Genomic DNA, 14,923 nt, shown 5'->3' with positions numbered 1-14,923 from the left:
CCCCATTCAATCTCCACCCACCCCACCCCCTCAATCCCTCCAGCCAGGGCAAGGCTAAGTTTTTTCCCCCTCCAACAACAACCCCTCACCCCTGCCAATTGTCCCTCCCATGCTGTTTCTCCACCCCCAATCCTTCTAACCAGGGTGACTTTGTTGTTGGGCTCCCCTAATGTTCTGCTCTTCACCACCAACGTCACCTTCCCGCTCCCCCCACCCAAAGCAGGCCAACTGTTGGCAGCTACATGTGCATCGCACGCTCCAGTCCTCCGCGCGCCTCACATGCCTCCACGTGTGCCAGTCTGTGCCCACTAAATCAACCCATTGACCAATCAGAACAGTACATACAGGCAAAAACCGTGTATTATGGATACATTGAGTTCGATGCAATAACATACTCCTTGAAGAAATTTAACAGAGCTAAATGACAAGTTAGTTATTCAACTTATAAATAGATAATACAAATTAAATGAGCATTTACACCACTCTAGTCAAAGTCACTAATTATACGTGATTGCGACAGTGGCAGGTTATCCTTATTTGACCTCTCGAACAAATACGACACAAGTCGACTGCACATCTTCATGCAAGAGCCACCTCTATGGATCAATATTTACCAGTCACAACAGAGACAATACCGCCTTTCCCTGCGCAGTCATGCGTCAACTATCCTAAGCCTTCATTCTTTGGTTCTCGGCATTATCCATAGGCTCAGGATAGATTCCACATGCATGTTGACAACACCTAGCTCTAACTTTCCACCACCAAACTTGACTTCACAGCCACTTGCACTGTCAGACTGCTGGGAAATAAATTTCACAAGCTGAATAGAAACAAGACCCAAGAAATCCCTTTGGGCTTCCACCATAAAAACTCAATGTCCCAAATGCCATCCTCCCTTGAATTTCTCACTCAGGGGAACTCGGTACATTGTTTGACCTGAGCTGAGCTTCAAATCCATACTTTATTTCATTACCAAGGCTACTTATTTCTACCCACTTATCCTTATTTTCAAATTACCCCACCTCTGCAACCTCCTGCAGCCAGTGCCTTCTGGTCATTCCCACTCAGTGGCAGGGCCTTCAGCTCTCCTGGCCCAACTTTCTCCCGAATCCTCTCCGGTCTTGCTACTTCACTTTCCACCTTGAAAAGCCTTCCTATTTTCAAAAAACCATCCCTTTGGTTACTTTTCTATTGCTTGGCATGTTTCATTTCCTCTGTAAAGCACCACTGAATGAATGTTCACTATGTGTTAGACACAAAACAACCGCAGGATGTGAATTTTCATTTATTTGAGGCAGGTAGCATGCCTTTCATAGATTCTAAAGTGACACACAATTTGCCATATTTAGTGGCATTATGGCCTTGGAAAGTTCATTAGCATTAGACTCAAATGAAAAGCAGCAAAAGAAACTTAAAATTAAGTTTAAAGAAAAACACGTAGTGGAAAACATATTAGCTTAGGCGCTGAAGAAAACCAGCTTTTTGCAGATACTTTCATATTTCAATTTATTCCATCGGGCATATTACAAGTTACGATTAGAATATTTTGGACTTCAGTATGATAATTCCAATTATTACTACTTTACAGTTAAATATAAATTGAAATCCTGTTATTTTTATACTAGTGCATCTAGTTTTCAGATACTTCCAATTTTTCCAATCTTCAAAAAATTTTCATCTTGCTATATACAGAAAACCAAAAATATAATCCCATTGCACAATATAATTTATTAATTCTAAAAGTACAAAAATACAGTAATTATATACAAAACTATACATATTAGAGACATTTTATTTTAGGACCTTTTCAAAAATAAAAGTACTAACTGTATACAACGTGCAAAACTAAAAGCAAAAGTTAAGTTAATTTTTCCACAACTTATTTAAATCATAAGCAATGTCAAATTTTAATACTAACAAATCAACTTTTACAGTTGACCAAATGAGAAAGTAGAATTATCACTTGTGCATAAACCATTAAACCAAGATTGCTTCCCTCATTGCCCATTATGACATCAATACTTGGTGTTTAAATTAAAAACAGAACATTCAAAAATAAAAAGATGCTGAATTAATTACGATGGTTTGATTTTTAAAAGTCAGCCTGATATGGAGATATTTCCTTTTTAAACTAAATTGTCAAATCCAGGCATACCTAAAAAAGAGGTGCCAACCTGGTGAAGCTACAACATGACGACGAACATACAAATTAGGAGGAGTAGGCCACTGGGCCCCTCAAACCTGCTCCACCATTCAACAAGATCATGGCTGATCTGATTGTAACCTCAACTCCACATTCCCGCCTATCCCAAATAACATTTCATCCCCTTGCTGCTCAAGAATCTATCTACCTCTGCCTTAAAAATATTCAAAGACTCTGCTCCCACCGCCTTTTGAGGAAGAGAGTTCTAAAGACTCACAACCCTCTGAGAAAAAATTTCTCCTCATCTCTGTTTTAAAAATAAGGGGTCGCCCATTTAAGACAGTGACCCCTAGTTCTAGATTGTCCCATTAGAGGAAACATCCTTTCCATAACCACCCTGTCAAGACCCCTCAGAATCTTAAATGTTTCAATCAAGTCGCTTCTTACTCTTCTAAATTCCAGCAGATATATGCCTAGCCTGTTCAACCTTTCTTCATAAGAAAACACGCCCATTCCATGTACTAGTCTAGTAAACCTTCTCTGAAGTGCTTCCAACGCATTTACATCCTTCTTTAAATAAGGAGACCAATACTTTACACAGTACTCCAGATGTGGTCTCACCAATGCCCTGTATTACTGAAGAATAACCTCCCTACTTTTGTATTCAATTCTCGTGATAAACAATAACATTCTATTAGCTTTCCTAATTACTTGCTGTGCCTGCATACTAACATTTTTCAATTCATGCACCAGGTCACCCAGATCCTTCTGCATCTCAGCTTTGCAATCTCGCACCATTTAGATAATATGCTTTTTATTCTTCCTGCAAAAATGGACAATTTCACATTTTCCCACATTATACTCCATTTGCCAGATGTTTGCCCACTCACTTAACCTATCTATATCCTTTTGTAGCCTCCATATGTCCTCTTCACAACTTACTTTCCTATCTACCTTTGGGTCGTCAAGAACCATGCCTTCAGTGCCTTCATCCGAGTCATTTATATAAATTGTAAAACGTTGAGGCCCCATCACAGAACCCTGTGGCACACCACTCGTTACATCTTGCCAACCAGAAAATGACCCATTTATGCCAACTGTTTCCTGTTAGCTAGCCAATCTTGAATCCATGCCAGATTACCCCCTACACCATGAGCTTTCATTTTCCGCAATAACTTTTGATGTGGCACCTAATCAAATGGAAATCCAAGTACAGTACATCCACCAGTTCCCCTTTAGCCACAGTACATATTATTTATTCAAAAGAACTCCAACAAATTGGTTAAGCATGATTTCCCTTTCACAAAACCATGTTGACACTGCCTAACATTTTCCCTCTGACAGATGTTAAGCTAACTGGCCCGTAGTTTCCTGCTTTCTGTCTCCCTCCCTTTTTGAACAAAAGGAGTTACATTGGCTATTTTCCAATCTAATGGAACCTTCCCTGTATCTGGGGAATTTTAGAAAATTAAAACCAACGCATCAACTATCTCACTAGCCACTTCTTTTAAGGCCCTAGGATGAAGTCCATCAGGACCAGGGCACTTGTAAGCCCGCAGCTCCAAAAATTTGCTTGGTACTACTTCCCTGGTGATTGTAATTTTCTTGAGTTCCTCCCTTCCTTCCATTTCCTGATTTACAGCTATTTCTGGGATGTTATTTGTATCCTCTATGCAAAATACCTGTTCATCTGCCATCTCCTTATTTTCCCTTATGAATTTCCCAGACTCACTTTCTATAGGACCAACAGTCACTTTGTTAACTTTTTAAAAAAAATATCTATAGAAACTCTACTATCTGTCTTTATATTTCTAGACAGCTTTCTCTGGTACTCTAATTTTTCCCTCATTAATCTTTTAGTCGTTCTTTGCTGCTTTTTATATTCTGTCCAATCTTGTGAACAGTCATTCAACTTTGCGTAATTATATGTTTTTTCTTTAAGTTTGATACTATCTTAAACTTTTTTTTAGTTAGCCACATATGGTGGGTCCTCCCCTTGGAATTTGCCTTTCTCGTAATGCATCTACACTGTGTATTCTGAAATATCCCCATAAATCTCTGCCACTGCATCTCAATTGACCTATCCCTTAACCTACTTTACCAGTTCACTACATGCATGTTAAACAGCAGGAATGGCATGCTATAGAGCTAAGCAATCCCACAATCAACAGATCAGATCAAAGCTTCTGACACATTCAGTTGTGAAGGGTGGTGGAAAATTAACCAGAAGAGGAGGCAGCTCCACAAACATCCCCATCCTCAATGGATGGGGGATTCTCTTCTACACTGGGGAGACCAAATGCAGATTGGATGACCGCTTTGTGGAACATCTCCGCTCTGTCCGAAAGCATGACCCTGAGCTTCCAGTTGCTTGCCATTTCAACACTTTTCCCCCCCTGCTCTCATGCCAACATTTCTGTCTTTGGCCTGCTCCAGTGTTCCAGTGAACATCAATGCAAGCTCGAGGAGTAGCACCTGATCTTTCGATTAGGCACTCTACAGCCTTGCGGACTGAACATTGAGTTCAGTAACTTCAGAGCATGACTGGCCGCTTTTTTAAAATTCATTTTTTAACCCTGTGCCTGCTTTTCATGTAGTCAAAGCTGCTCATTATTCGGTTATTAACACTCTCTCTGGACTAATGCTTTGTGTTTCACAAGCATTGACACACTCTTTGCCTTTGTTCCAGGACAGCTTTGTTGTTTAATCTCCCTCTGCCCTATCAAACACCTTTCCCTTTGTCCTTTTTCCCACCCTCCCCCTTCACTTGCTTAAAACCTAATTATTTTCTAACCGTTGCCAGTTCTGACAAAAGGTCACAGACCTGAAACGTTAACTTTGCTTCTCTCTCTCCACAGATGCTACCAGACCTGCTGAGTAATTCCAGCACTTTGTTTTTATTTCAGATTTCCAGCATCTGCAGTATTTTGCTTTTATTATATAGTAATTGGCTGTATTGGATTTGTCCTGCTTTTTGTGAGGAGGGCATAACTGGGCAATTTTCCACATTGTCGGGTAGGTGCCAATGTTGCAGCTGTACTGAAACAGCTTGACTAGGGGCACGGCTAGTTCTGGAGCACAGAACGACAGCTAGGATGTGGCCTTTGCTGTATTCAGTGCCATCAGCCATTTCTTTATCATGTGGAGTGAATCAAATTGGCTTAAGACTGGCATCTGTGATGTTGGGAACCCAGCAGGAGGCCAAGATAGATGAACCACTTGGCACTTCTGGCTGAAGGTGGTTGTATATTCTTCAATCTTGTCTTTTTTTTTTTTTGCTAGTTCCGAAGAAGGGTCACTGACCCGAAACGTTAACTCTACTTCTCTTTCCACAGATGCTGCCAGACCTGCTGAGTGGTTCTAGCATTTCTTGTTTTTATTTCAGATTTACAGCATCCGCAGTATTTTGCTTTTATTTACTACGACTTGCTGTTTTCTGTCCTTAAGCCAATTTTTAAATCCAAGTTGACACTGACCTTCCTATTCCATGAGCCTCGATTTTGTTAACCAGCGTTTTATGTGGTACTTTGTCGAATGCTTTCTTAAAACCCATACAATGTCCATTGCTGTCCTTTCATAAAATTTCTCTGTTACTTCACTAAAAAATTTAATTCGATTAGTCAAGCACGATTTACCTTTTACAAATATATTTTGGCTCTCCCTAATTAACTCAAATTTCCCAAGTTCCTGTTGACCTTTTTTTCCCCCCCCGATGATTGTTTCTAAAACCTTACCCACCATTGATGTTACACTGACTGGCCTGTAGTTACTAAAAATATCCTTACAGCCTTTCTCAATAAGGGTGTCGCATTTGCCACTCTCCAATCCTCTGGTACCTCCCCCATATCTAGGGAAGATTGCAGTAAGCCCTTCGCAATCACCACTTCCACTTCCTTTAGCAACCTGGGATGCAAGAGATTTGGACCAGGCAACTTAAATAGTCTAAGCGTAGCCAGCCTTTCCAGTACATCTTGCCTATCAAACTTCCCCTTGTCCATTACCTCGATCATCTCCACTTCTACCAATATTTTGTGAGCATCCTCTTCCTTAGTAGTCTCCTGTGAGAACAGAAAGGCACTGGATCAGCGGTAAAATGCACCGGAGAGGGAGAGTATAAATCCAGCCCGTGGTTCGGGGCCTACACTTAACTGAGAGACCAGAGAGGCAGGCTGTGGCTGGAAGTCGGCGCGCACTGGGTGTGGTGCATTTGGATTTTCAGAAGGCTTTCATTAAGGTCCCACACAGGAGGTTAGTAAGCAAAATTAGATCACATGGGATTGGGGGTAATATACTGGCATGGATTAAGAATTGGTTAATGGACAGAAAACAGTAGGAATAAATGGGTCATTCTCAGGTTGGCAGGCTGTGACTAGTAGGGTACCACAAAGATCAGTGCTTGGGCCCCAGCTATTCACAATCTATATCAATGATTTGGATGTGGGGACCAATTGTAATATTTCTAAGTTTGCTGATGACACAAAACAAGGTAGGGTTGTGAGGAGAATGCAAAGAGGCTTCAGAGGGACTTAGGCAAAAAATGAGTGGGCAAGAATATGGCAGATGGAATATAATGTGGAAAAATGTGAAGTTATCCACTTTGCTAGAAAAAGCAGAAATGCAGAGTATTTCTTAAATGGAAAGAGATTGGGAAGTATTGATGTCCAAAGGTGTCCTTGTTCAGAAGTTACTGAAAACTAACGTGCAGGTATAGCAAGCAATTAGGAAGACAAGTGGTATGTTGGTCTTTATTGCAAGAGGAGTGGAGTACAGGAGTAAAGAAGTCTTGCTGCAATTGTATGGAGCTTCACTGAGACCTCACCTGGAGTACTGTGTACTGTTTTGGTCTCCTTACCCAAGGAAGGATATACTTACCAAAGAGGGAGTGCAACAATGGTTCACCAGACTGAAACCTGGGATGGCAGGATTGTCCTTTGAGGAGAGGTTGAGGAGACAGGGCCTATATTCTCTATAGAGTTTAGAAGAATGAGAGGCGATCTCATTGAAGCATACATAATTCTTACAGGGTTCGACAATGTTGATGCAGGAAGGATGTTTCCCCTGGCTGGGGAGTCTAGCACCAGGGGACAAAGTCTCAGAATAAGAGGTAGGCCATTTAGGACTGAAATGAGGAGGAATCTGTGAAATTTTCTACCCTAGAGGGCTGTGGAGGCTCAGTGAGTATGCTCAAGGCAAAGATCAATAAATTTCTAGATATTTGAGCTATCAAGGGATTGTGGGGATAGTGCAGGAAAATGGCATCGAGGTTGATGATCAGTCATGGTCTAGATGAATGGCGGAGCAGGCTCAAAAGGCCTACTCCTGTTCCTATTTCCCATGTTCCTATAAACAACTATGCAAAGTACTCTAAGTATCCTAGCCTTGTCCAGCACCTCTAAACATATACCACTCTCTGTCGCCAACAGGCCCCACCCCACTTCTTGCTACCCACTTACTAGTTGCATGCTGGTAGAAGATTTTTGGGTCCTCTTTCATGTTAACTGCCATTTTACTCTCATATTCTCTTTGCCAGTCATATTTTCCTCTTCACTTCCCCTCTCAACTTAATGTATTTGGCCTGTTTCTCATTTGAAAAATTTACCTGACATGCATCATGCACCGTCTTTTTTGTTTCATCATATTCTCCATCGCCCTCATCATCCAAGCAGCCCTGGCTTTGGTTCCCTTACCTTTTGCCCTTGTTGGAATGAAACATTTTCTCTTTAAAAGATCATCCATTGTTCCGTTCCAGTTTTCCCTGTCAAATCTTTGGTTCCATTTTACCTTATTTAGATCCCCGCTCATCCCATTGAAGTTGGCCCTCTTCCAATTTAGAATTTCTACTTTAGATTATTTCTTACTCTTCTCCATTGCTAATCTAAACCTTATGTTACAATGATCACGCTTATCCACGCGTTTCCCCCCCACAGATGCTTAACCATACGTTTCCCCCCCACAGCCACCTTCAGCTGCTTCATCAATAACCTACCCTGAATCATAAGGTCAGAGGTGGGGATGCTCACTGATGATTGCACTGTGTTTAATACCATTCGCAACTCCTCAGATACTGAAGCAGCCCATGTCCTGATGCAGCAAGACCTGGACAATATCCAGGCTTGAGCCGATAAGTGATAAGTAACATTCGGACCACGCAAGAGCCAAGCAATGACTATGTCCAATAAGAGAGATGTCCAATAACCATCTCCGCTTGATGTTCAACGGCATCACCATCGCTAAATCCCCAACGTTCTGGGGGGTTACCACTGACCAGAAACATAAGTGGATCAGCCAAATAAATACTGTAGCTGCAACAGCCAGAGGCTGGGAATTCTGCAGCAAGTAACATCTCCTGACTTCCCAAAGCCTGTCCACCATCTACAAGGCGCAAGTCAGGAGTGTGATGGAATATTCTCCACTTGCTTGGATGGATGCAGCTCCAACACTCAAGAAACTTGACACCAGCCAAGACAAAACAGCCCACTTGATTGGCATCCCATCCATCACCTCCAACATTCACTTCCTCTACTACCAGCGCACAGTGGCAGCAGTGTGTACCAAATACAAGATACACTACAGCAACTCACCAAGGCTCCGTCAACAGCACCTTATCCCACAACCTCTACCAACTAGAAGAACAACGGCAGCAGATGCATGGGAACACCATCTGCAAGTTCCCCTCCTGACTTGGAACTATATCACTGTTCTTTCACTCTTAATGGGTCAAAATCCTGGAACTGCCTCCCTAACAGCACGGTTAATGTACCTATGTCACATGTATTGCAGTGGCTCAAGTAGACAGCTCACCACCCACTTCGCTAGGGCAATGAGGGATGGGCAATAAATGTTGGCTTTGCCAGCAACACACACATCCGTGAAAGCCATTTTAAAAAAAATTCAATCTAAAATAAGATTTTTAAAAATTGCATTGCTACAAGCCCTTTTAAGCCAATGGCAGTCTCAATGCACTTTACAGCTAATGAAGTACTTTTAAAGTGTAGTCATATGGGAAACACAGCAGTCAATTTGCACACAGCAAGTTCCCACAAACAGCAAAGTTATCACGACCAAATAATCTGCTTTTGTGATGTTAATTGTCCTAGCCAATACTTATCCCTCAAAGAAAAAGACTTGAATCTAGATAAGCACAATACCATGTCTGAAAATGGCCAACTTGATTTCCACACATTTAAATGGCTGTGAAATGTAATCACTGGTTGCATAGGTCAAGGATCAATAAAAAAACAAAGCCAGAGATCAGACATTTTCACAATTAGCCATTGGCATGACTATTACTTACATGTAATTAAAACAATGGAAAAATGCACCATTATTCCAGTTAAAAATTACCTCGGTTATCTTTGGCAGGAGTTTCATTCTTAGCAGCCACAGTTCGGCGATTCTTTAAAAGAAAACACAAGCAGTGTCATAATTTTACAAGTTAAAGATAAAAGGCTGCAGCTCAGGCCACCAAGCCTACTGTTTCCAAGAAGTCATGTTCGCGGTAGCAGTTTCTTCCAGTGATGGAACTGATGATGATGGAGTATCATACAAGAGATATAGATGGTGAGGGAGATAGAGAAATGGTCAGACATGGTGCTTGAAAACTTTAAAAAAAGTGTTGAAGCCCACATTAGTGAGTTTCAAGGAGTGGCTGTGGGAATTTATGCACAAGGTGAAGGTGACGAAGACAGGACTGAAGAGGAGTTGAAAGAGATGGCAGGGTATTTAAGTGTTAAGGATGGAGGAGTGTTTCTGTGAAAAGGGTAAATGAGGATAAAGGAATTGATTTTTGGGAGAGGGTGCCAAGGACTTTGAAGAGTGCAAACCAATGAAGATCTTGATAAAGGGAGGGATAGTCGAAGGTGAGATGCTCTGAAGAGGAGAAGTTAACAGAGGGATAAAGGACAAGTTGAAGTCGCATCTGGACAAGAGCTGTATTACTACTGCGCAGTATTGGTTGGCAGGAGTGATGGGGGGAGGGGGGGGAGGGTGGCGAGAGAAAAAATGATGGAAAGATTGATTAAGATTGTGCAGTTGATGTTGTGTATATGGACTTTCAAAAGTTACTTGATAAAATGTAACATAATAGGAATAGATTAAAAGGGCAGTAGCAGCATGGATAAACAATTTGTTGACACAGAGTGCAGAGTAGCAAACAGTTGATTTTCAGTGGTGTCCTTCAGGGGTCGGTATTATATTAACAACCTGGACTTGGGTGTATAGGGTCTAATTTCAAAGTTTGCAGATGACACAAAACTTGAAAATGCAGTAACCAGTGAGGAGCCTTGTGACGATCTTCAGGAGGACAGAGTAGTGAAATGGGCAACCATAATTTGGTACGAGAATGAGAAGAGATAATGTAAATTAAATGGTACAATTTTAAAAGGGGTCCAGGAAGAGAGAGACTGGGGTGGGGGGGGAAAGGGGTGTACATGCACAAATCTGTGAAGGTGACAGGACAAGTGGATAAAAGCTGTTAAAGAAGCATAAAATACAAAAGCAAGGCAGTTATGTTAAATACTTCTAAATCACTGGTTAGGTTTCAGGTATAGAATATTGTGCCAATTATGGGCACCATACTTCAGGAAGGTGCAGAGGAGATTGACTAGAATGGTAGCAATGATGTGGGATTTCAGTCACATGGAGAGATTAGAAAAGTTAGGATTGTTCTCCTTAGAGCAGAGGTGAAGGAGGAAGATTTTTATAGAGCTGTTCAAAATCATGAACCATTTGGATGGAATAAATAAGGGTTAGTAACCAGAGGGGACAATAATAGGCAAAAGAACCAGAGGCAACATAAGGAAACATTTTTATTTTTATGCAGAGTTATGATGATCTGGAATGCACTGCCTTAAACTGTGGTGGAAGCGGATTCAATAACAACTTCCAAAAAGGGAATAGGGTGAATACTTGGAGAGGAAAATTATGAAAAGTTATTGGAAAATGGTAGGGGAGTGGGTTCAAAGATTTAGCACAGGCACGATGGGTTGAATGGCCTCCTTCTGTGCTGTATCTATGATTCTAATAGGGATTAGAAATTTGTAATGCACATGAACACAACGGGAGAGTTTCCAACTGCTGTGTAAACAAATCCATCTGCTGGGTCTTCACTGGTGCTGGCAGGGGCTTGCCTGATGCCAAAACTGTTCCTAAAAATAAGTCCTGGAGTAATTTTCCTTAGGTGCTAGAAAGTTCTGGAAGAGATCTGGCACAAATTAATATTGTAATTTGATAGGAAACACTGCAGACATCTCTCAAGTGTGAGTAAATTGAATGCCCAAGAGCATTTAGAACACACTGTATCTTTGACAGACAGCAAACAGAAGGAGGATACACATACTAAACTGGAATAAAAGTGAAAAACTATTTAACTGCCACTCTCTTGCCAACAATGGAGAGAAAAGAACTGCAGCAATTAAACATTAAAGGGAAGAGAAAGTCAAAGGAGCCTCTCCTCAATATCAAAATGGCCATCACATATCTCTCCACCAATAACCTAGGTTTACTCCCGATGTACGTAGAGGGTAAAGAATAATTGCTTCTATAAGATAAACTATATAAATATTGTTGAGGAATTAACAGACCTTGACTATCTTGTTGGTTTTGATGGAAGGTGTTGGAGGTGGAGGTGTTTCAGGACTTGGCTCAATTTCTTCATCAGGTGCAAGGTCTGGGTTAAGTGCAAAAACGCTTTCGAGGTCAATCTATTAATTAGGAAAATTGTACACATAAATACAAAAATCTTGAGTTATGCAAACAGCTTTTTAATTATTTAAAAACTAGTAATTATATATTGTTTCTCCAGTAGTTAAAGAAACAGATAGCTAAATTATGCAAACTTGGATGATTGCATGTTCAATTCTTAACTTGTGCTGAATTAACTGGTCTCAGCTGCAATGGCAGTAGGAAGGGGAAAGGAGGAAGCTGGTCAGTGTGTTATCCTGAAAACTCAACCAGAAGATGTTAGGCTGTGATTACCACAAATGGTTGAATAATCTGCTGACACTTCATAGCTAGACTTACATAAAGAACTTGCACTTAGATGATTCACTAAGGCCGACCGGTGCTCATGGAACTGCACTTCTGCAAGTGACTTAACATTGCAGAAAAGCACAGGGAGGAAATTGGTAAGAAATCAAGTAAGTTCATTTTTTTAATGATTTACATTGTTTTTATTCAGACAACAGAAATTCATATTTGTTGGTAAGATTCTTCTTCTCTTCTTCTTTGGCCTCCTTGTCTCGAGAGACAATGGGTCAGCGCCTGGAGGGGGTCAGTGGTTTGTGGAGCAGCGCCTGGAGTGGTTATAAAGGCCAATTCTAGAGTGACAGACTCTTCCACAGGTGCTGCAGAAAAATTTGTTTGTCGGGGCTGTTACACAGTTGGCTCTCCCCTTGCGCTTCTGTCTTTTTTCCTGCCAACTGCTAAGTCTCTTCAACTCGCCACACTTTAGCCCCGCCTTTATGGCTGCCCGCCAGCTCTGGCGATCGCTGGCAAATGACTCCCACGACTTGTGATCAATGTCACAGGACTTCATGTCGCGTTTGCAGACGTCTTTAAAGCGGAGACATGGACGGCCAGTGGGTCTGATACCAGTGGCGAGCTCGCTGTACAATGTGTCTTTGGGGATCCTGCCATTGATTGATACTTTAAAAATTTTAGGCTATGTGCAGCTACAATACAACCAGATTCAAAAGGATATGAACATTTTAGATAGTTATGTTAATGTACATAGCAAATGTAGACAACAATTTTCTTAAAAATTCGTTCAAGGGATGCGGGCGTCGCTGGCTAGGTCAGCATTTATTGCCCATCCCGAATTGCCCTCGAGAAGGTGGTAGTGAGCTGCCTTCTTGAACTGTTGCAGTCCTTGGGGTGTAGGCACACCAATAGTACTGTCACGAAGGGAGTTCCAGGATTTAGACCCAGCAACAATGAAGGAATGGCAATATAGTTCCAAGTCAGGATGGCATGTTGCTTGGAGGTGGTGGTGTTCCTATGCATCTGCTGCCCTTGTCCTTTGAGGTGGTAGAGGTCCCGGGTTTGGAAGGTGCTGTCGAAGAAGCCTTGGCGAGTTACTGCAGTGCATCTTCTATCTGGTACACACTGCTGCCACTGTGCGCCGATGTGAAGGGAGTGAATGTTGAAGGTGGCGGATAGGGTGGCAATCAAGCGGACTGCTTTGTCCTGGATGGTTTCGGGCTTCTTGAGTGTTGTTGGCGCTGTACCCATTCAGGTAAGTGGAGAGTATTCCATCACACTCCTGACATGTGCCTTGTAGATGGTGGACAGGCATTGGGGAGATAGGCGAGTTACTCGCCGCAGGATTCCTAGCCTCTGACCTGCTCTTGTAGCCACAGCATGTATGTGGCGGGTCCAGTTCAATTTCTGGTCAGTGGTGATCCCAAAGTTGTTGATAGTGGGGGATTCAGCGATGGTAATGCCATTGAACGTCAAGGGGAGCTGATTAGATTTTCTCTTGTTTGAGATGGTCATTGTCTGGCACTTGTGTAATGGGAATGTTACTTGCCACTTATCAGCCAAAGGTAGGATGTTGTCCAGGTCTTGCTGCATATGGACATGGGCTGCTTCAGTATGAGGAATTGCGAATGGTGCTGAACATTGCGCAATCAGTAGTGCACATCCCCACTTCTGACCTTATGATGGAGGGAAGGTCATTGAGGAAGCAGCTGAAGATGGCTGGGCCTAGGACACTACCCTGAGGAACTCCTGCATGTGTGTCCTGGGACTGATGATTGACCTCCAACAACCACAATCATAGAGTCAGAGAGTTGTACAGCATAGAAACAGACCCTTCGGCCCACCGCATCCATGCCGACCATAACGCCCATCTCTACTAATCCCATCTGCCTGCATTAATTCCATATCCCTCTATGCCTTGTTCATTCAAGTACCTGTCCAGATGCCTCTTAAATGTCGCTACTGTTCCTGCCTCCACCACCTCCTCTGGTAGCTCATTCCAGATACCCACTATTCTTGGAGTGAAAAATTTACCCCTTTGATCCCCTTTAAAACCTCCTCCCTCGCACCTTAAATCTATGCCCTCTAGTTTCAGTCACCCCTACCATGGGAAACACACTCTGGCTATCTACCCTATCTACGCCGCTCATAATTTTATATACCGCTATCATGTCCCCCCATAGCCTCCTTCGCTACAGGGAAAACAGACCTAGCCTATCCAATCTCTCTTTATAACTCAAGCCCTCCAAACCAGGCAACATCCTTGTGAATCTTTTCTGCATCCTCTCTAGCTTAATCACATCTTTCCTGTAGTGTTGTGATCAGAACTGCACACAGTACTCCAAATGCTGCCTAACCAACGTTATGTACAATTGTAACATAACGTCCCAACTTTTGTACTCAATGCCTCAGCCGATGAAGGCAAGCATGCCATACGCCTTCTTCACCACCCTGTCTACCTGTGTTGCCATCATCTTCCTTTGTGCTAGATATGACTCCAACCAGCGGAGATCTTTCCCCAATTCCCTTTGACTCCAGTTTTGCTAGAGCTCCTTGATGCCACACTCGGTCAAATGCTGCCTTGATCTTAAGGGCAGTCACTCTCACCTCACCACTGGAGTTAGCTCTTTTGTCCATGTTTGGACCAAGACTGTAATGAGGTGAGGAGCCGAGCGGTCCTAGCGGAACCCAAACTGAGCGTCAGCGAGCAGGTTATTGTGAAGCAAGTGCTGCTAGATCGCAATGACGATGACCCCTTCCATCACTTTGATGATCAAGAGTAGACTGAGGAGGTGGTAATTG

The 14,923-nt window shown here is 42.3% G+C and overlaps 1 protein-coding gene across 3 annotated transcripts in view; it reads right to left on the bottom strand.

Moving 5' to 3' along the window:
* kif2a (kinesin family member 2a) overlaps positions 1–14,923 on the bottom strand; it is a 230,361-nt gene that overhangs the window by 154,830 nt on the left and 60,608 nt on the right. For 2 of the 3 annotated variants that reach the window (XM_068034057.1, XM_068034047.1), the window contains exons 3-4: positions 11,725–11,844; positions 9,488–9,539 (exon numbers count right to left, since the gene is read on the bottom strand). In XM_068034057.1, the coding sequence (XP_067890158.1) occupies positions 9,488–9,539; positions 11,725–11,844 (172 nt within the window). Of the gene's footprint in view, positions 1–1,022; positions 1,155–9,487; positions 9,540–11,724; positions 11,845–14,923 lie in introns of all 3 variants that reach the window. The other variant, XM_068034039.1, reaches the window with a different exon arrangement.

The sequence above is a fragment of the Heterodontus francisci genome, chromosome 1 (genome assembly GCF_036365525.1).
Source record: "Heterodontus francisci isolate sHetFra1 chromosome 1, sHetFra1.hap1, whole genome shotgun sequence".
Classification (NCBI taxonomy): Eukaryota; Metazoa; Chordata; class Chondrichthyes; order Heterodontiformes; family Heterodontidae; genus Heterodontus; species Heterodontus francisci.
The sequence above is the reverse complement of the archived record's forward strand: the minus strand, read 5'-3'. Positions and strand labels throughout refer to the sequence as shown.